At 39.4% G+C, this 24545-nt stretch overlaps 1 protein-coding gene across 1 annotated transcript in view; it reads right to left on the bottom strand.

Moving 5' to 3' along the window:
- Positions 1 to 23046, bottom strand: part of GATB (glutamyl-tRNA amidotransferase subunit B) — a 43174-nt gene extending 20128 nt beyond the window's left edge. Inside the window, exons 1-5 of the mRNA XM_032186248.1 lie at positions 22856 to 23046; positions 21342 to 21492; positions 7635 to 7748; positions 4342 to 4540; positions 3142 to 3264 (exon numbers count right to left, since the gene is read on the bottom strand). Of these exons, the coding sequence (XP_032042139.1) occupies positions 3142 to 3264; positions 4342 to 4540; positions 7635 to 7748; positions 21342 to 21492; positions 22856 to 23046 (778 nt within the window). The remainder of the gene's footprint in view (positions 1 to 3141; positions 3265 to 4341; positions 4541 to 7634; positions 7749 to 21341; positions 21493 to 22855) is intronic.
- Positions 23047 to 24545: the final 1499 nt, after the last annotated feature.

The following is a 24545-nucleotide window of genomic DNA, read 5'->3' as shown; positions in this document are numbered from 1 at the left end:
ATTTTATATATATGTATTTTATTTTTTTTTAGTATTATTGCTGATAATTCCTCTCCAAGAAAACTGTATGGCACAATGCAGGGCAGGTCATCTAGATCAGTACAGCAAAAAGAGCTTCTGACTCACAGCTCTTAAATAAAGGGCAGAATTATACAAGCAATTTAAAGCAGTAGACTGTGAGTTCCATTCCACTAAAAACAGCACCAAAACTTTGGAATTACAACTTGATGGATATATACTACTCTAGCGTGGAACACAAGAACTTGCAGTTACGTTGAACAGATTTACTTAGGTGTCCTTGGAAGTCTGCAGCCCAAAGACAAAATGTCAGAAGTGGTGGATTTTTTGTAATTTTCTTCCTCTCCTTCAAGAAACTGCAATCTTTTCCCTCCCCAGATTTCCCTAGCTGCCAGAAACACTGAAACTGAATACAAAGTTACATATAAAAGCATCGTACAATTTTAGTCCAAAATGGGCTAATGTTCTCAGAGATCTTTGATGACTCAACTTCAAGTAAATAGGACTTTCATCTTTCTAAGTTTTCTCCCCTAAAGACATCACTTCTAAGAAGAGAAGGTTTGCCATAGTTATTCAACTGGTGGGAAAAAAACAAACAGGAAAGGTTATATTATAATGACTTAACATTTTTTCCCATATTGCACAGTGAATGTCTATGGCCTTCATCTTTGGTTTTTAAATTTTAATACAGATAAAAAGAAAAACAAAACAAAGCAAAACCAACCAACCAAAAAAACAAAACAAAACAAAAAGCAAAAACCACTTGAGGTTTAGATACAGTATTAATAATAAAGGAAATACAAAATAGCTCGGAGTCAAACCTGAGAAGTCTATGGCTCAGAATCCATTCTGGTCAAGAGACGTAAATTGACTAGAGAGGATTTGGTACATTTTGTAAAAGTAGGCTGGATGATAGTTCATTCATTTTCTCTGTCTTCAAAGAGCCTTTGCCGAGCACATATTAAGAATAAAAGTGCTGGAATGACCCAACATCTCTTTCAAGAGAGGTGTTTTGCATGTGCTTCCTCATTGGGGTGAAATGAATCCTTGTTACAGAAGAAGAATATTCTTGTCCTGTCCTTACTTCATTTTGAGACACAACCTGCTTCTACTTGGATGTAGGTGTCAATGTGATGTGACAATGAAGTTAATCAGGCATAAGTGAAAGGAGAGCCAGACCCTAAATGTTCTTAAAACAGCTTTTTCCCTTTAAGCCCACTTTAAGCTCAGCTTCTTTTCCTTTCTTTTTGCAATGAAATTATCTTTTCACTTGTCTATTGTTAATGAAGTAACAGTGAATAAAACTGGGCACTTGTCTTCACTGAACACAGAAGCAGAATGAAGGTAAAGTATGAGAATGTAAAGACCTTATTTGAAAGCAAGTAATTATGATTTATAGCAATGGTAATTATGAATTACTATTCTATGACAAGGGAAAACCATAGTAGCAAGCCCTTAAAAATGCCACCGGCAAAAAAAAAAAAAAATAAAAAATCAAATACTTTTAAAGTGAATTATATTGCAGGAAAAATATTCCCAGCACTGGACTCTGCCTTTACAGTCAGAAATCTCAATGCAGTAAAAGATACCACAGTGCAATTCCAGTGGCAATATTCGGGTCAAATTCAGAAGTGATAAATGATGGTGTATATATATATATGTCCATGACGGCCTTTGAAAACTGGATGCTTAATAACAAAACCTGATGGGTACCGCACTTGTGAGAGAAGATTCAGAGAGAAGATGTAGGCAACGCAAGGCACTATGTAACATAAGGAATGTCTAGCAATTATTATTTCCCCCTACATTAAATTAGATTTGAATCAGTAGCTAACATTTCTTAGATCCCCTAAGTCTTTGGTAATACTTGGACCATTCTGGCTCAGTTCTCTAGGTGATGGACCCATTTATACTATGACCTGATTTTGTTGCCAGATCAGTGAGGCCAATTATCACAGGGAAAAAAAAAAAAGAGAGAGGAAAAAAAAAAGCTTAAATTGTGAACACTAACAGGCAACAGATAAATGAGTGTATGTGCTGGGGGGAATGAATGCCCCAAATTGCACTTTTTAAAACTCTCACACAGAAGCCTGCTGTTTGCTAGCTGTAACCATGGACTGGCTGTAAATTTTGGTAACATTAGGACTGAGCAAAAATGGTATGTCTCAAATTTAGAAAGGGACATGAGAGAGAACAACCAGTTAGGAGGCTGAAGACATGCTGCGCTTCTGCACAACTATTCAGACTAGAAAAATTGGGGCTTTAGAGTTCCAGGCAGAAGAGCTGGTGCCAAAATGAGGGATTCTCAAGAGGATGTGGTCTCAGAAAGATTGTAATGATCTCTGCTGGAGAAATCCTGGAGGTAGAGGAGAATCCTGAAGATCAGATTGATGTGTGGGGATGAATGCCAGAGGATACCTCGGGACCTCGGCTGCTAATGCCTGCAACTGTTCCCTGCAAGCCTGCTGCACAGCACGAACCACCACAAATTTCTGCCCAGCATCCCCCGATCAGCAGTGATCTCCCTAGCGGGAAGACAAGTTGAGACCTAGCGAGCACAATGCCAGAAGGGTGTGGGGAGGGACAGACAGTGTGTGAAACAATCAGGTGGGGTAAAAGCTAAAATCTTGTTGGTTCACCCAAGACACCTGCATAAGTTTACTGCTTACACCGATTTTATGACCAGCTGAGACCTGACATGCAACTTAGAGGATGATCCATACTCCTGCTACTTTGTGGGAACTAAGGGAACAGCCATATTCCACAGCTAGTCCTTACTGCATTGCCTCTGTGCTGCAGCTCTGTGGCAAGCAACATGAGGGCAGACAGGGAGAAACACAAGAACCCTGGGGACACTCTTTCCTGCCTAGGCTTATCCTGTAAAAGTAATGTGTGAGTCAATATAAAATCTAACACTGCAAAGCTCTGCAGAGGAAGGCAGGCCCATAAGGACACCTGAAGCATGGGAGACATTAGGGCAGGCTCTGAGGATTGTAAAAACAACAGCTAGAAAAAGCTACGTGTTATAAGCAACTGCAGAGCAAAAGAACCAGAAGCTGCAAAACTCCTGCAAACACAGAGAATTACTGGTGACAAGAGAACATGCCCTTCCCCCTTCTGTACCTGCCATGATTGCCTGGCTGCTCCCAAGTGTTTGAAGAATAAGTTGAAGCTCTCTGACTGCTGCAGCTGCTTCTTCCCCACAGCACATATCAGGCTCCATGACAACCTCCATGAGGCCGACTCCTACCAGGGGAAGAGACAAGAGATTTCCAACAATAGCTTTTGATCTCGGCATATTAGAGTGGAACTGGCTAAACACATGAAAGCACTTGGGCCTTTTTCAAGAAAAACACACACAAAAAAACCCTCCACCCCAGAAAACAGCAATGCCCCCAAAAGAAAACATAACAAAACAAACAAAAGCAAACATAAAAATCATGTATTATTTAGTGACTGTCACAATGGACCCAGCTGCAGACTCCTATAAAAACTTTTCCTCCTATTTTTTTAAAGGAGCAGGCAAACTGCAGGCTGTCCTCCACCCTCTGATGACTTGCAGAACAGACACACACATTCCTCTTCTGCCTTCCTCTAGGAGAACTCCAGTTTAAAGCCAATCTGACTGCAGACTCAAATTTATTGATCTTAAACTAATCTTGGAACAGACAGAACTGCAAACAGATGTAGTCTAGTTTTTATTTTCAGTATCTGGCTTTCAAAGAATATGAGCAGCCACAGCCCTTAACTCCAGGATACTGGAGCACCACATCCCTGTTACGCTAGGCCATCCTGATTGCTGTCTTCTATTTTGCATTAAGTTGGTTCATTCAGTTTATAATTTCAATGCTTTAAGAGAAAATCTACATTTTTTCAAAGCTAATAATTAAAAGAAATCTCTGACTCATGCAATGTCAAATTCTAGCAACTACTCCTACATACAAACTTGATTTACTACAGGTCTGGGATTTTTTTATTTATTATTATAATTTTTAAACAATGCCTATAGTAGCAAGAGCTTAAGCAGCTGCGTGGCTGTATGTTACTGACATACACAGTTTTGAAGAATTGGAGCCAACAGATTTCTAATTTGCTATTGCAATATGCCATCAACCAACTGCAATAGGAAAGGCTTGCTAGCCATTAAAAAATGCAAGCCTTCCCCTGCTTCAAGTGTAATGTGCATTTTGATCTGTTTTTATTTTTGAGGAGAGACATACCAGGTTGTTTTTACTTTTCACTTGTTACTTGTCACCCATTTACTTTTAAAGACTCATCTTATACAGAAAGAAGGAGAAAAATAAGAAAATAGTCCAGGCTTACCAGCCCTATTCAAGTCAACAAGAGTTTGGCTCCTTGAATCATCATGGAGACTCTTTCCACTGTCTTGCTCCAACTGAATTTGCTTAATCCTCACAGTTTTGGTCACCATCTGGCTCATTTTGTTATCTATGCAGAGACTGTATGACAGACTCCCATTCACCGCAATAGGAACTCTTTGCTGAGTGATTTGATAGCCAGCCTGTCAAAAAAATAGCTTTATACTCAAAACATTCATTTTATGCAAAACAGCAGCATTACCAAATGCAAGTACTCTAGACTAAGAATATTAAACTGACTATGCAACAGCTTCCATAGTGACCTGTAAAAGATGAAGGTACACGTAAACAGGCAAAAACACAAATTATTCTGCTTATCTGGAGAGGAGGGAAGCTAGAGAAGGGGACTAGAATTTGAAGTAACTGTGAGAAGCTGGAGATCTGGGAAAAAGTAAGAGTGCTCCTCAATACAGGCAAGAATGCAATACTATACTAATGCAGAAATAATCAATAACCAACTACTCAACCACTTGCTAAAGATTACATCAATTTCACTGATACTGCCTTGGGGCAGAAAATGGACCAGAAGAGGTTCTTCCATGCTTGTGGTTCTGTGATCATGTTAAATCTTGTCTGAAGACAGTAACTGTACCTCCATCCCCAAGCTGAATATTCCTCTCTGCCAGTTCAGTAACTGACTCATTAGTGTGGTGGGGAGGGAGGTGGCAGGAAAAAAATATGAAGAAAAGGAGAAAGTCCAGTTTCATTAACACAGCAATTTACAAGCTAGACACTGCAACCCCCAATGAGGCACACAGCTGATAAATACCACCTCATACTCGGGACTCCATGCAAAGGGGCAGCTTCTAGCCAGAGAAGGGGCTGCCAGTGACAAGGGCTTGTAATCACTGCTCTGATGTAAAAATACAGACTTGAATCAATTACTCTGTTGAGATAGGGCCCCTATCCCTTCCTCCTTGCTAGCCTGCTCATGCCCCCACTGGTGAGAATTTTAAAAAAGCCTGCCAGTTTTCTGGGAGAAGCATTTGCGTATCTTGTAGGGAGGAAGGGCTTACTGTAAAGTTTAGAGATGGTGACAGCGCGTTGGGATACAGGACAATGGTCTGGCACCGTGAATAGCTCAGTTTATATATGCAATAAAGAGCACGACCTTCTAGCCATAATCACTACAAGAAACATAAAATAATAGACTCTTTTCAGACTATGCTAACCAGACAGCTCTTCCCATCTCTTAAAACTTCTCATTAAAATGATTTTTTTTAAAGCCTGGAATGCTGAGTGACAATAAATAACAAGAATCCCATTTCCTATCCAAAGCCCTACGCTCATGAGTAACAATAATCCCATTGTCAAAAGACCCTAAGAGCAGGATTTATTTTATCTGTTCTGTACAGCTCATTAGCCTAAACTCCGCATCTTATTACAGGGTTCCTGGCTAGACTGCTTCACTGTGAAATGCAGGTTGGGCAGTTTAATGTCAGCGCTTTAAACTACAGAAGTCAGTCACTAGAAAAAAAGAATTACGTGTTTCAGGCTAATAAAATCAGCATCTCCTTCACCAAATTTCCATCCATATTTTACAAGAGGATCCTATAATTCACGTTCACTGACAATGGCAGCCCACATGATGCTGTACACTCTTTCTTCTGCCTCACCTTTCTCCTCTAAACACATAGCTGAGGTTTCTTTTACTTGACAACATTCTTTCATATAGTTTCTATACAGGAGACTGATAGGACTGATAGCAGGAGAAAACACAAGACTATGAGATTCTTTTCAGTTTAACGGCAGAAGCACCAAAGGTGACGTGGAAACAGATCTGTGATGTTTTGGTGCTTCTTTAGTATGTATAAAGGAATTTTGAAAGTTGTGTTTATTTCTTGCTATTTCACTTTTTTCTTCTTCAGGTCAGGAAATGGGTTCTAAAATAGTTCTACAAGTAAAAAAAAAAAAAAAAAAGCATTGATAATTCAACGTGATAAGGATGTGTTTCATATTCCCAGTAGCTCATTACAAAACTCCCAGCAAAAGGGCCTCTCTTAATGACTCACAAATATTAGCAAAGTTATCCCCAAAAACAAAATCAGCAATTATGTCAACTTCACAGAAGTGAACCTAAGAGTTGCACATTCCCAATAAAAAAGAAAACAGGATACAAATCTCTTCTGAGATCCAGGTGTCCAACAGAAAACTATAAAATCTTTCCCTTTCCAAAGTGAGAAACAAATGTATTTCAATGTGTTATGTGTAACTTCAAAATATTTTCAATACCTGAACAAACACTGGGAGAGAAGATAGCCTGGTTAATAATACAGCACATCTGTACTTTGATTTGGGACCTGAGAAATCTCTTTCTCTGCCTCTCTTGATGTCTGGGATACCTCACCTAAAGAGAGGATAAGCTAACATGCCTAATCTTTCTCAGATAAAATAAAAACATTTTTTTTCTTCTTATGCAGTCAGCAGATGTTCAGCCACAAATGAGAGAAATTAAAGCTAGTGTTCCTCCCTTTGACAAATTAAACTGAAAAATCAGAGCAAATAAGCTGACAGGAAAAAAAAAGTATTTAAAATTAGAAAGAAAGAAAGAAATATAAATTTCTATTTACCAAAATAGACAAAGAAAAGATTCAAACACTTCTGCGCCCTGTTGTAATGACAGAAGTTAGGCCCTTACTGATTTCAGTATTTCCATATCAAGTGTGGCAAAATGTATTTGACTTCCACTGACAATTTCTAACAAATACGAAAGCTACCAACAAACCACACTGAAAAGACTCAGTCATATTTTTTTTTAATTTATTGGAACTACTGACTGAGAAATTTTTAAAGGCAAATTAAATATTTTTAGCTCTTTAAGCACACACAGAAAAGACACTACCATGTTTATACCAGTGAAACTTGTGTTTGTTATACATTCACTTGAAATGAAGGGCTATTATCAGACTGCTTTTACCCTAACAGACAATTAGTGCTAAGCACCAGGAATGGAGAACTTAGGGGGCAAAGCAGCTCCAGCTCCCAATTCAATTACATTAAGCCACTGGAATCGTGCAGCTAAGCAAGGAGTCAGCAATCAGAGCAATCATATTCAATCAGCGAGCACCAGGGTACAGCTGTCTATTCATCAGGGCACAGCGCAGCATCCTGTTGGGGCGAGCAGAACACTGACTGGAAACAGAAAAAGCATCTCTTCGCTCATCCCCTGTTGTCACCCGTACTCCAGACTTGCCCTTTCCTACAGCTGTAAAGGAGCCACCCACACTGCATACTTACAGGCAGATCTGCATAGAAATAGTGTTTTCTGTCAAACAAGGACTTCTTGTTTATGCTGCAGTTGAGTGCCAGGCCTGTCATCACTGCTGCTTCTACACATCTCCTGTTGAGAACCTAAGGAAACATGACACAGAGTTTTGCTCAGATGCTCAGTATGTAACAAATGTGTTTCCCACACACTACCTTACATGGAGCGTATATTCAGTTTTGCTTTCCTTCAGCCACCCTTATATCTCTTTCCTTGTGTGGGTAGTTCTAATTCATCATTAAAGTTGCAGTAGCTACAAATCCGCAGAGCTTTAAGATGAAAAAAATGTCATTGTCACGTTGTCATGCCACATAAGGAGGTATGCACTGCTCTGGATTGCTACTCTTGCACACTCAGAGATAAAAAAGATTAATCATAGCAAATGACAACTGACTTGCAACTGGCTGTCACGTCATACTGGGAAAACAATGGACTTGCACAAGGGACTGCAGTGCTATTTCATTCAAACACTTTGTGGTTACAGGTGTTCTGAAACCACAGTGAATTCCTGAATAATTATACACAGATTTGTTTAACAACGATGAAATTAAGTGTGCTTATGCTTTGTTAAAAGAGAACCAAAGAAACATCTATTGATCCCATGGCTACAAGTATGCATGCATTCCAGAACCCAGGGAACCCATTGCATTAAGGTTCTTGAAGAACGCCACATGAGCTGAACACCCAGCAAGGCCTTCATGAAGAAATAAAGGAGTTTCTCACAATGAATCCATCACTCTCAGTGTTACACCCTTCTACCTCCTCAGCAGGTTCAGGATCCAGAGGAGAAAGAAAATTCCACTCCCAAAAGTAGTAACAAGCAATGTTTCATAATTACAGCTTTTTTCAAATGTGCTCTCATTAATTTAACAGTTCAACTAATATCAAATTGATATAACTGGAAAAAAATAGAGAAGACTGAGTTTGCCTTAGTGCAACTCCAACATGATCACATTTACTGTGTTTTGAGGCAGGAACGGAACTTTATTCATCTTATTCTGTGTTGTAGAGCTGCCAAGAAGTCAATTTCTGGACCATTAAAGGAACACATTAGGTAAAGGTATTTACATGATTTCATCTGCATTGACCAAAACATAAAAGGCTTAAATACCGTTTTCTTCAATGTTTCCGACAGAATTTGTTTTTTATATTTACCAGCCTGGTTTCTGAAAACAGAATAAGCAGCTGTACATTGTTCATAGCCCATGTGTTTACCTCAAAAAGGACGTATCTCTGCTTTGAGTATTTTAGAAATCAAAACTTCACTGAAAAATAGGAGAAACTCTTCATATAAGAGAAACTTAAAAATTGCTTATACAGTAGAGAAATTAAGTATTTAAGACATCTAACAAGGTAACTTTCAGATCTTTAGCATAGCTATATATGGCTAACTACAACACATCATCTGTTGCAGCATATTTTATTTATTAAAAATTTTAAAAGACACATAGAACAGATTTCAAAACAGATAAGAGGAAGAACAATTTCCCTTTGAAATAGATCTGCAGCAAAATGAACGCAATTAGCCCTGACTGTAATCTAAAGTAAAACAGGTAACTTCAAAATATTACTTTATTTTAGTATCATGGCTGCAGTTCATTACATAGTAGATGATCCTGTTTTCAGCAATTAAATGCTTCCAGGCAGAACAGAGACTTTTTTTTTTTTTTACTGTTTAAAAAAGCTCATAACAATGCCTATAACGGTCCAAATTGTTCAATGTTTAAAACACCACAACATTTCTAACTGCACCAGCAAAATTTCCTCCTTCTGAAGCCTTATGGCATGACACTACTCAGCTTTACAAATCAGAGAGGACTATACCCGTCAGCCCTTTAACCAGAAACCATTAAGGCTTCATATGGACCAGGGAGACTCAAAACACCAGTGTACCAAAGCAGTGAACACATGCCTGATGTCCTGCTGTGTCTGCAGCCAGCGAAGGGATTGTGACTGACTCCAATCTGAGAACAAGACAAAACCCAGGTCCCAAGCTGCAGTCCACTAGAGCCTCAGAGGATGTTCTACAAACACAGGTGGAGTTTAGCCAATGATTATGATACAACTATCACCTTTGACTACTTCTTCAGTTTTTGCTTCAAACAAGGTAGACTGTATCTTACTCATTGCTCTACGGGATTAATACTGTTTGGGGGTGGAGGAAATAATTCCCATATACTTACTACTTACATCTGCAAGAAGCATTTGTACTACAACTGGTGAACCATTCTGGTGGCCCTGGGGAAAAACTAGCATAAAAATGTAAAATATTCATTATTTTCTATGCAGTATTACTAAGCAGTTGGATGGCTGCAATGTGTATCTGCGCGCAGCATATTGGATCACAGTAGCCCAGTCCTTGTACATACATTACTCATTCACTAGTCTCACTTCCTGTGGTATTTCTTGACTGCAGAAGACACTGCAAAATCAATCTTTCCCCCAGCGCCATACTGAGATGTCTTTTCTCCTGCCCTGTTTGACTAGGACAAGCAGATGACCATCTACTTCCTCAAAAATCAGAAGTTATCTAATATTGCTCCACTTCTGAACTATCACTACCCATTTCGGTCTTTTATGATCTATGTGCATAAAGCAGAACTGGTTAAGCAAACTACTAATTTTGCTTCAAACAAGCTTAGCTTCTCAAATAATCTACAGTGATAAATATCAATTCAGTATGTGAAACTTTCCTTACTAATGACCTAGAATAAGTCCCCCCAGCTTGTTTAGGTGGTAAGCTGTTATTAAGTTGACAGCTTTGACTAGCACCAAAGATCTAAATTACTGGCTTGAACTGACAAGCTGCCAGTCTGATATGCTAGCAAAGCGCTGGCCTTGAAAGAAAGCTGTGCAGTTCCTGGAACAGCTATGGACAAAACACAACAGTCTAGAAAGCCTTCTTAAACACTTCTGGTCTTCTAAAACAGAAGCATCTCTTCTAGGTATTTATTTCAAGAAACTCCTAGAGACCTATCACAGAAAGAAATGTAAATTGTTTGGATTGGAAACTCATGCAACACCTTAACAATGGCATCACAACATCAGCACCATTTCCCTTGTAGCAAGGCTATCCTGCTAGAGCACCATGGTAACTGAGAGCTAAAGGAATGAAAGAACAATCCAACTAAGACCTTGCTTTTTCTGATACTTGTCTATTCTCTACATCTAGTTCACAAGTGGAAAGATTCCTTTTAAAAATTTATCATTTTTATTTGCAAGGTTGGATTAGTCAAGACCTTGGCTTTAAATACAGGACTATTCAATAGCTATACAACAGTACATGCATAATACCTTCAACGGCATAAATTCCCATCAAAAGCAAACTTTAACAGTTTTTTTTTTTTTTTTTTTTTTTTCTTTAGCAGCAGGTTTACTCCTTATACTAATACATTAGAAAAGCTGGTTCCCTTTTAGGTGAAGATATCTGTTTCTATATTTAGTGAATGATCATTTTTACACTTTAAGAGTGTAGGCATAAAGCTTTTTGTTTTGGTCATGAGTAATATATAGGATAAGGAGCCTTTCAATACTTAAAGGGGGCTTATGAAAAGACCGAGAACAACTTTTTACTTGGGCAGACAATGATAGGACAAGGGGGAATGGTTTTAAACTAAAAGAGGAGAGACTTATATTAGATGTTAGGAAGAAATTCTTCACTCAGAGGGTGGTGAGGCACTGGCACAGATTGCCCAGGGAAGCTGTGGATGCCCCATCCCTGGAGGTGCTCAAGGCCAGGCTGGATGGGGCTTTGGGCAACCTGGTCTGGTGGGAGGTGTCCCTGCCCATGGCAGGGGGGTGAAACTGAGTGGTCTTTAAGGTCCCTTCCAACCCAAGCCAGTCCATGGTTCTATGGTAAGTGAAAAAAAAAAATATATAAAAAAAGAAACACCTAAATCTCCTTCCTGGAAAAAAGTTCATTTCTGCTACCCCTTAAGAAAAAAATCTATATTATAGCAGTGGGTTCCCAGAGGCCTTTGTTACAGAACAAAGCATTCCTTGTACTAAACACAGCATAATCAACATAATTTCCCCAAAATTAATAAAAATATATATTGATTCTAGGTTACATATTTTAATAAAGTAGGTTCCATATGAATTGGCTATCTTAAAACCTTCACTCCTACTTATAAACATGAAGAAATTGGCATCCTGTGATTAACTACGTGACTATTTATCTTGGAAATATTTAATTTGGTTCCTTTTAATTTAAAATAACAGCTGGAAGAAGGAAGTAGTGCAATGTACTTAGCCAGCTCTCTGTAGACAAAGCAGTAATCTTTAGAAACCTCAACAGATATATCTAGTCATATTTCCTGTTACTCTTATTTCATATCACTCTGATTTTTATTTGCTTCCATTAATGGATATATTCAGTTTTATTATTCCTACAGTTTTAAAAGTACTGACCTGCTCCAATATATGGTTCTTTGAAGTGCATTCATAAGTTAAACTTCAAAATAAATTATTCTCATATCCACTTAGTCCAAATGTAATTGTGACCGTTCCATCTGATACTGCAGTTGAGTACTTCAACCCAGGGTTCTTCCTTGGCATCCTCCCACACAGAGAGGAGGGCCTAACTGTCTTGTAGCTATGCACATACAGAATGTACACGGCAATAAATGAAGAGGTAACCATGTCCCAGATAAACCATTTGTTTCAACAGGATCATTGGGAATCATACCCCAGCCCCTTTGGCATACAATATATATATATTTTAAAAGAACAAGCCAACATAAGACTTGTCATTTGTTTGGTCTGCAAAGAACCTACATATTGCAACAAACGAGGTCACTAACTGCAGGATAAATTTAAAAAGAAGGCCAGCTTCAATTTATGCTTTTTTGGCTTTCAGTCCAGCATCTACTTCACAGCATATTTCCCGTCTTAAGATGAGCATTATGTTCTTATCCCTAAGGAAAGGTGCAAGTGAGTAGAGGAGAAAGCAGCAGACATTATAAATAAAGACCTTAGATTAACAGAAAGAGACTCTAGCTTAAGGAAGGAGAACAAAATGGCAACTGAGAAGTTGAAGCAGTGTATTTTGGTCAAATATATCATTATATTTTGTAACCTTATCTGTCTGCTGTCCGGTGCCAAAGATATATGCTACTATACAAAACATATTATTATCCTTAACCTTGTCTGGTGGCAAAGAACAGGGAACTCTGACATCTTAAGAAGTGCCTGGCTCCTAAACACATTACTTTACATGTATCCAAAGAATAACAGGGCACATTCTCTGAAAATGAAGAGCCATTGTGAATACTTGTATCACAAGGCTTAGAATAGGAGGAATTATCTTCCAGTGGCAATGAAAATCACAAAAATTCAGCAGCAGTAGGGAGAAATTCTGAACCCTGAGAGTAAGAAAACCAGGAAGTTTAACACCAAATTCAAAGCTCTTTAAATACTTGCTGCCTTCTGGGTTTCTCAGCCCTTTGAGACAGGGTTTGCTAAAACCCACAGAACGAAAAATCCATTCAGACTACTATGTGGGCAAAGTGCTCAGTGTTCTCAATGGAAAAAAATCTGTTTCTGGGGTGCTAGTGAGGCAACAAATCCAGTGGCATTGCCTCAAAACAGAGATCTTGGTGTCTAAAACTCCATCATCCCCGGCTACAACTGAATAAACTTCTACCATTCAGAACTGGTTCCAAAAGCAGAAGAACAACACAATAGAGATGCAATGGTTTATCATATCCATAAGCACTGTTTCCATGGCATTGCCATCAAGAAGTCCAGTATCTAACATCTATACCCACCCTGCTGACAGTTCCACCTTCTGAGCCTGCCACATGGCTTTTTTGACCTGTCATAAGGATGCTTCCTCTGTTACGCCACCTGAAACGGAAACCACTGCCAGCGCTATCTGGTCCAGGAGAAGCTAAACAAGGAAAAAGCCAGTGAAAACAACTCCCTGATTCTAGAGACAGGAGACTGAGCAATGGCTAAAACCTAAGTTACAGAATGGGATCAAATCCAAAGTCAGCCAGAGCTTTGACGAAGAGCTGCTCAGACCTTTTCCTATGCTTAGCTCTGCAAAAAAACAACAAACACTAATAAAGACTTTTAAACATGAGTAACATCTGCTTTCTTCAACATAACTTATATTGCTCAACTTGTTTAAGGGGGAAAATTCAGAGCATTTAGTAAAGAATGGAAATAGAAAGTGTTTCTAAATTGCCCCCTTACCCTGTTTACCCTTGCAGGTGGTTCTTGGCATGTAGGCTTGTTCAGGGCCATCTCCCTTGTTATCAAATCCCTTGCAACAAATTCAGAACTTCGATACACATTGACTGGCATTCTCTTGCACTTCTAAATCTTGCCTCTCTGCCCTCTGCTCCTTGTTGCAATCTTTAAGTATACTAAAAGCTCCCAGCCCTTTGCTGCTACTCACTCCCTCATCCCTTCTTCCTCCATTCGCAGTTTCCTGAAACATGCTTATTTGCTCTTCAAAAAAGGTGCCATCTTTCCCTTCAGGGTGGTTCTTCTGACCTCTTACAACAGCACAACTTACAAATTGAGAGTAAAACAGAAGTCTAACACACACAAGGAAAAAGTAATTCAAGCAAACGATAGGTAACATACTGCAACAAATCTTGCAAAAAGCTATTAAAAGAGCAAATTCAAATTATCTTTTAAAAGGCAAGTTTGTTTGCTTTTGGTTAAAATTCTTCGTTAAAAGACAAGACCAGCAGGACCAATGAAAATTAATTTCCTATAAATAACTGTCCAAGTTTGTTTTAGCTAAGCAGAGATCAGCACCATCTCCTCCATGATTCCCTTCACCTCTTCCCCACTTCAACATCCCAAACTGAGTATGAAGTGTCACAAATACCTGAATGTCAGCAGCCCAAATAAAGCTAGTAGCAGTGGGGAGAAAAGAGCAGACTCAAACGCTATTTTCCTCTTCATGTACTTGCTAATAGATTCAGAATAACATCTGCAGATCGAAATCTTTTTAGACAAATTTGGCTGAACTTGGCAGCTAAACTGCAAAACTAACGTTTCTGTATAGGAAACAATGGTTGCAATAGCAAAGTCTACACATACAACTAATAAAATCCAGTGGCACAAGCTTACACATTCCTTTCAAAATCAAAAATACAGCCATAACATATTTACGGTGCCAAGGTGGCTGATAGAGAGGAAAACACAAAGAAACAGATTAATTTTACCCTAAGAACCAATTACAGCCTAATTGCACCAAGATAAGTTTCAAGCAAAATACATAAAACTGAGAGTTATGCAACATTACACATGAGATAGCTAACCATGATGAGAACAAAGACCCAGTCTACAATTATCTGTCATCAAACGCTGTTGGACAGTGTTTCCTAAATACCTTTTAATGAAAAAAGTCTTCAAAGAAAAAATTGTTAATAAGAAGAACAAAGAAGCAAGATGTCAGTTTGCAAAGTTAAAATGCTCAAAAAAATGGTAGAATCCTGATTGCTACTGAAACTCTTTCTTAATAGAGTGCTGTTTTCACTTGCATATGTACACTCCACTACCTTGGATTTCCTCAGAAGGAGTCGCCTGGAACCAGACTGGCTGTCCACATATGGAGAGAAAATTAAATCAAAATCTTAAGGATGCCAAAGCATATATAGTGACTGATAAGAGAAGGAATAGAAATTTGCCTCTCTGCCAAAATCACCCACAGTTCAAAGTTAAAATAAATTCCCAGCACACAAATAAAAACTACTGCAAAAGCCTAATGTGCATTTCGGCAGCAATTTCAGAGTGCATCAGGAAAGAGGGGACAGCGATCTGTCTAGCTGTCATGTAACGGTCACACTGTCCTACCGTATCAGAGGTGGCACGATGACTTCGGTAGCAGAACTACGTGAAAGAAAGGAAACAAGATACTGCAAACACCAGCTCCCCACTATGAAGTAGAAAAAAAATCTGTATAAAGCAAAAGGTAAAGCAATAAAAACCAACACAAAAGGAGATAAGTGAAAATACATAGATAACATCAGTGATGCATTGAAGGATCTACTGAAATAGGTGACAGCAAGATGTTATATCAACGCAACGCAGTTCTAACAGGCAAGTTTACATCAGCCAGAGGGACCTGTTAAGGATGAACAGCAAAGCCAACAAGAAGAAAAAGGGAGAGCTCAATAGGTAGCACAGTTTCTGAGATGTTAAGGAGACAAAGCCCTACAGGAATTGTTAGCCTTGACAAAAAGATTAAAACACCCAGAATGAATGTTCTAACTTCTCACAAATAAACAAGACACAGCAAAAAGCAAGAGAAAATCTTGCAGGGTACTCCTTCAAAGCTTGACAGAAGAGCATTGACAAACATCACCAAACACTTCAAAGCACAAGAGCAGAGGCATCTCCAGAAAAATAGTATTCATAGTTAAGCATGAAATAATTTTGACCCAAGCAACTGCAGCAAATGAGGAGGTGTAACGCTTCTCAGACCCCAATGAAGGAGACTAGTTCCACGAATAACCACCCCAGGCTGTGCGTGATCCTATGAAAGAGAAGAAAATACAACAAGGAGAACCCCTCACTCTAAGCCAGCCCTGAAAGTCACCTGAAGCAGGCCTCCTTAATCTCTCAAAGACTTCTCCTGACCAGTACAACAGTGCTGAACTGCTTAATAGCTTGAAATTACATAGGTAGGCTCTAATCCATCACGTACGCAGAAATTCAAGGGTCTATGAACTGCAAAAGACTTCTCAGGGAGCAATCATTTGAAAGTCTGTTTCCCTCTCCCATTTTTTTTCTAAACTAAGTGGTATTTTCTTTTTAGAGGCTTACAGGGACTAGGACTAACATACTTTGCAAGCTGGGGCTGTGTCAACAATGAAAGGCTGTTAACCACTGATGATACAATGCTTATAACACACCCAAATATCATCAGGAATGAAAGGACTGCAACAGATAGGTACCACGAATTTCTAAGAAAATATCTCCTTTTTTCCACTTGAATACAATTATTGCAGCTTTAGTGAAAGAAATAGCAAACAGTTAAATAGAATCTAGACATAAGTAAATGGTTTTAAACAAGTATGCACTCACTTCTTCCTTCAGGCACTGCTACTAATTTATTTTTAGAGGAGAGATTGAAGGGTACAACAATCTAAGCACATGTGGTTTCAAAGAAGAAAAGTAAATTTAGATTACAACACCTAAACCAACACGCATAGAAGGAACCCAAGACTGTCCGGTTCCTCAAGAAAAGTGTGTGCAATTGAACATGTAGTTATCAAAAGGAAAGCTAAGTACAAGAAGGGACTCAATTTACATGCGTGTCAGCAGGAATGTCAAAACACAACTGAAGTCACAAGTTGATAAAGCAGCTGCTGTGGTCACCAGATCTAACAGGCATGGGATATCAAAAAGTCTAGTTTCAAGTTGTAAAATATAAATTCTAGTCTCAATGTTTCTGTTCCAACATCTGTAAGATGGTGCCAAATCCACCAAAATACATACCAACCTCCCAGTGCCTTTGAATGCAAATGCACCAGGTAAATCCTGTATGTTAATAGCATCTGAAATTTATTATGAAGTCTGATAATCACCCAAGCCACCTGTAAAAATACTGGGCATCTCCTACTGCCAAGGATGGATGCAATCTCAACACAGGAAGGGGAACTAAAGCATCCTCCACATCTCCAAGCTGGGTATTACCACTGCCAGGTCCCTGGGCAACTATGTCACAGCACTGCAGGGGGGGAGGACAACAGCATGATACGTGTGCTCTCAGCTACTGAGCAGTGCCGCAGTCACATTCCTTAGCTTTGGAGAAGTCAGAGTTTGGATTTCAGGTTGCCAGTAACACAGTACCTGAAGGAGCAAGGCCTAACAGCTGTTCTAGCCCCACTTTCTTGCATGAAAAAGTGTATCGGTTGTAGGAATGTCACTGTACCGCTGAGAGAAAATACAGCAGCATGCAAAGGCTTCCTTCTAACACCACACAGGGAAAACTGAAGGGGTTTAAATCAAAGACATGAAAGTCTCAGTAGCAGCAATGAGTGAGTTGCCAAGTGCTGAAGGATGTCTAATGAAACAGGAAAAAGATATATATTCAGAAAATATCATGATATTCTACAGCAGTGTTCAACACAGCCCTTACTCTACTTTTTCTAAGGTCAGATGGAATTTATCTTTTCTTCATTAGAACCAGAGCTTGATGATTACCTGTGCTTCAGAAAACTCTACCTTACAAAAAGATAAAACAGACACTGTTCACACTGTGAAGATAACAAAATTCAAATGCAAGAGAAGGTGTCAAAATTTTCAAAATACTTAAGGTTGCAGGGCTAACATTCATTCAACTCTTATTAACTTAAACCTTGGTTAATAAATCCTAGGTTATTTCTTAGTATACCTGCATACAAAGAAACAGGATCAGGTTTTCACTTTAGTCATGAAGGATACAAACACAAAATGTTTATCTTCTGGTGTGATTAGCAACAAAGACTAAGCACAGACAACAAAGGTTTCAGCCTTTAGTTACTAGATCTATCATCTTATTTCTTAGGCTGAGCTATAATTAACTTTTAGTCAGCCATCTGAAGCATGAGAATAGCTGGATTTACTTTCTGTGAGGCCAGTCTCACCTTTATAAACCTTTATAAAGATTCTCAGAATTTTCAAAGAGGATTTATCAGACTGGAAGTGAAAACACATTTATGGATCCTCAGAAGAATTTTAAATCAACCTACATGTACATATAATGCATCATATGCAGCCCTGTGTAGCTTAATACTTTCTACGTAACAAGGTCTCTAAATACACCATGCTAATTTGCTTGCCAAGTCCATCTACCTGGTAAACAAAACATAAGAGGTACACTTTGCACACTTCATTAAATTTTGAAGGCTTGTATATTGTCCCAAAGAGAAGCAATCCTTAGAGTGATTGAGTACGATGCCTAAGGGTGAAGGTTCCATCACCGCAGGACATGAAAATGAAGCCTGTAGAGCAGTGCGGGACGTGCCCTCCAGTCTTACTATTTCTTAATGTACCTTCTTAATTAAAGCTTTACCATGTCATTTTTCCTGCTTCATGCCGAACAGGAGTACACCTGCATCGCTGTTCTTGCCTGTAGCTGTCTCAGAGGCACATTATGAAAGCGGCATAGTGAAATGGTCGTGACACTAACACTGTTTTTGATGGTCCTCTGAAGGCCTACTTGCAGCAGGAACATAAAATAAATTGTATGACAGTACAGGAGGAAAATATAAAGCAGAAAGATGGAGGAGGTCTGAACAGATTCCTCTAGTTTCCCCTCTACTGTGCAGAGCACAGCGAAGTATCATGCCCACGCTGATTAGTGACCAAGAAATGTATAACAAGTAGAAAAGTTCCCCCTAGCACCATTCTTTCTGGTCCCACTGCGAAGCACCAAACGCTAGCATGGTTGTCTATCATAGCCATATCATAGTCCCACGGTAAGTTTAAATCCCTGTGACATTGAGAACTGTCACTATACTTCCCAGTTTATAACACTAGTTACTCTCTGCTGCAGACAGAACAACCCCTGTATTTTTCAGTTCTGTTATGACTTCGCTCCTATTTTTTTAATTTCTTGTCAAAACAGGGTTGGAAAGCCAAATATTTACCTTCTAAAAAGACTTAGTAGGCAATAATCTGAACGTTTGTAAAGGTGTTACTTTATTTTTTATTTTTTAATAAATACTTAGAAATTTTCAAAATCTACCTTCTATCTTTCTAAATCCACTGAAATCTATCAAATTCTACTTCTGGTAATACTGCTATATACAAATACATGTAGTTACTTCAAGAAAATAAGCCCAGTTATTTGCTGCCAGAACAAATACTGTTCTCTGACATTAATTCGTGTGCAGCAAGTACAATGCTAAAACAAAGGTATGACTACAGACTGGATTCTGTATCACATGCTAGTCTGCAAGAACTGGTGTTTTGTAACATTCACTTTCAACTCTATTTTCAGCAGTACTACGGTGAGAAAAATCTTTCTTTTTGTAGAAATAAAAGCACCTGGGAGAAGCTAACACAGAATCACTACTTTTCAATTAACCTAACTGTCCGGCTTTCGCATCTCAGGTGCAGTTACCTTCTCTGCCAAAGCCCACGTGTATCAGTATGTTCTCACAAAGGCCATACCAAGCCTCATTTGTAAGCGCTGCGACAGAGAAAAGCAAGCCAAAAAAGCCCCAACCTGGACCAATAGAAATGTACATAAAAATGAAACTCTACATAAATACTCATTTTCGTTCTTTCAAGAACAGATTTTCTACTTGACTGAAGACAAGCATTAGACAATTTAACAGGATTTCTGTGCATTCACAGAATGTTAAGAAGCTGTAAAACAAAAATTTGAACCCTTTTAAATTCTGTGATTATGAACTCCTTAACCTTGGCCTACCCCCAGATGAAATTAACTCATCTTCCATATTTCAGGTCTAACTGGGATTCAAGTCTAAAACCAAATGATTGCATAAGATTCCCATTCTCTCTGGAAAGTTGTCAAGATTTCCATATAGTTAGATCTGAAACTCAGCCCTGAATTGGCACTGAGACCAGAGTCAAGTCCAAATTTTATCAGCATCTAACCTCTACTTTCTTGGGTTTCAATACCTTTGCAAATACAAAATGAATATATCAATTCATTTCTCTCTTTAAGGATCACACAGCACATATAAAGCCCCTAGAAATCTACCTGTAAGTTAATTCTCAATTTTATAATCTTATTTAAGGCTATAATATGGTGAAGAAAAGCTTCCAACAGATAAAAAAAATACATCTGCAACTGGAATTCAAGCCTCCACTCTAACAAATATACTCAAGGAAGCACTTTTGCATATGCATAAAATAATTTCACCCCATTATAATCTCTGCATGTTTGTTGCATGAAGCAATGTAAAGTCTATTCACTATTTACTTTCGCTGTATAGTGTTACACTTTTTTTTTTTTTTTAAACTATTATATGAAACCTGTTAGATTCCTGGAGAATTCTACAGAAGCACTGTCATAGCCATCACAACCAATGAAGTTATAATTAAGCTGTGACTACAAAAATGTATTATGCTGTCCCTAAGAAATTCTCATTGCCAAGCACTAGCTATCTATTCTGACTTATTAGCTCACAATGTTTCACACGGATTCCTTTTTTTTTTTTTTTTTAATTTTAATCATGTTGCACTGGAAATAGGAACAGTTGACACTTGCCTAAATCAGAGAGTTTCTACTAAGGAAACTAAGTAACCCTGTAGTGAGACATTCCAAATGGCAAATGACAGCTACATAAACACACATATGGCAAAGTAACATCAAATGGCCACTTGGAAATAAATCTAAGACGTTCTTCTCTCACAGGATTTTCAGTACCTCTCATATCTAAGGAATTTCCTGTGTGGCATACTAACCAAATACACCCACTCTGGCCTCAGAGAAATACTGTGATTCATTTAATATGTCGAAAAGACAGTCCTTATTTTTTTTCCTTTGCAGGGGATATCAAATATCCGCAGTGATAACCAGGGAGTCAGTAGAATAAAAAAAAAAACAGTACCAGGCATCTCAAATTATCAAACAGACGGAAAATACACAAATGTGTAAAAGCAGTTTTATAGTCAAATATTAGAAAGAGAATATTAGAAATACACCCAAAATTGGCTGACATAAATTCTGTTAAAAGTTAAGTTGAAACATAACTTACTGGTAAAGTTCCCGGTAAAGAAGCATCAAAGAAAGATACCAAAGAGTTAGGAGGTGCTGCAAACTGGACTTGGGAACCAGAGAAAAGTTTTGAGTTGGAGCTGATCTGTGCATGAATTTCCAGACCCACAACTGGTACCCAAGGAGCAAGACTGAAAAGGAAAGAGAAGAGAAATGTAGTTAAATATCGATGATGTTACCTACACATAACTATCTATGATTCTATGTTAAAAAAACATAAACATCTAAAAATACAAGAATTAAAACCTCTTCATTTAGTTATTTGACAAAAACTAAATTGCAATTGTAAAAATTTGCAAACAGTACTGCAAATCCATCTACAGTGTGACAGCAAAGGTTGTGCTGCAATGCCGGAGACAAGGCACTAACTCAATATATAAAGACAGGACTGTATGGCAAAGGGTCTTGACTATACGCTGGAGAGAATGCTGTAAGAAAGAAAACGTAATGGTCTGAAACTTAACTTTGCCTTAGATGAGAAATCTTACAGAAATTAATGAGGCAAACTTGCATGCTGAATGAACCCTAATTTGGTACCCCATGAAAATCACAAAATCATCATAAATATCAATTACTTCTCATGCAGTTTGATAAATCTCCAGCAGACAGGTGGCATAATAAATTATGTATTCTTTGTCAGACAGTCACTTGCATGCTGGGAAAGGTGGCTCTCCAGAGCAGTGCTAGTAGCATATTAGCATAAACATTAGTAATGTGGTAATAGAGAAATCACAATTTCAACTAGAGAGCTGCTGCTCTCTGAACATACTCCATAGCATAAAGCTTCTCTATATCATGTGAAAAGTAGTTGCAATTCTCACATCCATAACCTTTATATGGACAAGGGAAAAGGGTCACCTTTACAGTATGAATTGCTTGACAGTTTCTGTAAGTAATTATCTGGCCTTGTACAAATGAAGTGGCACAAATAATATTTCAGTGATGAAATCACATTTCTGTGGCAAGAGACTTCAGCAATATAAGTACCCAGATACCTATAGCAGATAAGCGAGCTATGGAAAAACATTAAACAAATATATCAAGGATAGTGCTCCTTCCAAAGGTGAACGTAACACGCTGCCAAGGTTTTAGTTCTCTGTCTACCCTCCAACAGCCGAGGACATCCCTACAGACACGAAATTAGAGATGCAGATACCACTCGCACTGCTGCTTTAGGAAGAAGAGTATTGTCCTAACGGATTAAGGTTCAGATGTTTAAAGCATCCCATACATTTTTTTCTGTACTGAAATGTTTTCTTCAGTGTTTTCCTCTACTCATAGAAAATACCTCATGGGAAGGCGAGCTGCCTTGGGACCCCTACCAGGGGCACGCCGGGCTCTCTCTTTGCCCGTGCGCTGACCCGAGGGGAGATAACCGTGTCCCTGTGGCAGCCCGTGTGTGTCAGCTCGCTCGGGAGGTGCTGTCGCTGCCCCACCGCCCTGACAGCAGGCTGCTGAGGCCGCCCGCCCCCCGAGCCCGGCCCCACGCCGTACCCGCTCTTCCCCGCCGGCACCGCCCCACCTCCGGCGTTACGGGCGACGACCCGCGGGGGGCGGCGGGCTGGGACAGGGACAGTAACGGGGACAAGGGCAGCGATGGGGACAGGGGCGGGGAGGGTTCCCCCCAGGCCGCGCCGCCACGCCCGGCGCCAGCCCGCGCCACAGCCCAGCGCCGCCGCCGCCATTTTGCCTCGCCCACGGCTCCGAGCGTTCCCCGCAGCGCCCCCTGGGAGATGTAGTCCGGAGAGCGCGGTGGCTGCGCGGAGTGTCGGGCGGGGGGACTACAACTCCCGGCAGGCCCCGCGCCTCGGCTCCGCCTGAGGGGGCGGTAATGGCGGGCGGCGGCCTCGGCGAGGCGAGGCGAGGCGAGGCGCTGTGAGGTGTGGCAGCCCTCAGGGGAGCGGTGCTACAGCACCGCTGGGGACCGGGAGATCCACGCTCCGCACCCATACCCTGACACACTGATTAAAAAAAAAAAAAAAAAAAAAGATGTTTTATAGTTGGTGTTTCCCAAATCTTGGGCGTCAAACATCACCTGCCTCGTTTCATGTCAGCAATCTGATGCCCTTCAGTGGCAACCCTGGGCCTTGGCTGTGTGCGTGGAGCACTGAGGGCCAGTCCCTGGAGGGCCCCAGAGTGGTATTGCTGTACAAATACACGGTAACAAGGATCACTGAATAGGCAAGTATCTTAGATGCTGTTTATGCAACTACATCAAACAGACAACAGAATTAACAACCTTCTGTCCTAAACCACAGGCCTGGGGAGCTTAAATGGGAATGTACATTAGCTGTTGCCTCTGTCGTCTTTGCTCTATGTCAGATACTGCCAATAGAAGCTAATCGGTCACAAAAGTGTGAGTAAGACTGATTCCTTCCAGCAGAGGACAGTGGTGCATATAAGCACTTGACAGCGTCTTACTGCCTTTATGCCCTTTACTCTCAAATGTGAGATGATGAAGGGTTTAAAATAATGTGGAAGATAATTCATTCAACTAAGAATGCTGTAAAACATTTGTTTCATTGTACCAATTCTTGAATATATTTATATTTTAAATGAATTAAATTAGCAGTTCTTCTATAAGAAGAACCAGTTGAAAGTAACCGTCAGCAGACACCAATCCACAGTTATTTGTACCATCTAGTTGAGGGATATCAGTTTGTTGTTTTTCTTTCCTTGAAGAAAGTTCCTTCTGTTGTACTCAAAGTGTGACCAAGACAAAATTCCTTTGCAGTAAAGAAGAACTGGCCACAGGTGGTCTTGGACGCTTTGTGAAGAGTGGAAGAACCCTGGTGTGTCCTGTTTCCTCCTCTCCTGTCATGGAGTTCCCTGTGTATGACATATCCTAATATAACACCAGTATAGCAGTCTAAGCCAATGTAATGGGTAAGATTTCTTGATAATTTTGATATGAGGAAAACCCTGTTGCTTTTTCTATATAGCCCTATGCCTATGCAATGTAATATGAAAACTATTTAATCTTGAAACTTTAGTATATTATTGTTATTTCTGTAACAGATTCATTCGTTTACCAATTTTATTCCATGAGCACTGTATTTTATTATTATTTGATACTTTGAAGGGATTGGCAGATTGTTTCAACCCAGCTATGAGGATGGGTTCCGAGTTTAACTCTAAAATGTTTTTACTGGTGTAAAAATGCTAAATTTTGGGTTATTTTACT

This window comes from Aythya fuligula, chromosome 4 (genome assembly GCF_009819795.1).
Source record: "Aythya fuligula isolate bAytFul2 chromosome 4, bAytFul2.pri, whole genome shotgun sequence".
Classification (NCBI taxonomy): Eukaryota; Metazoa; Chordata; class Aves; order Anseriformes; family Anatidae; genus Aythya; species Aythya fuligula.
This window is presented reverse-complemented; position numbering and strand designations above follow the sequence as displayed.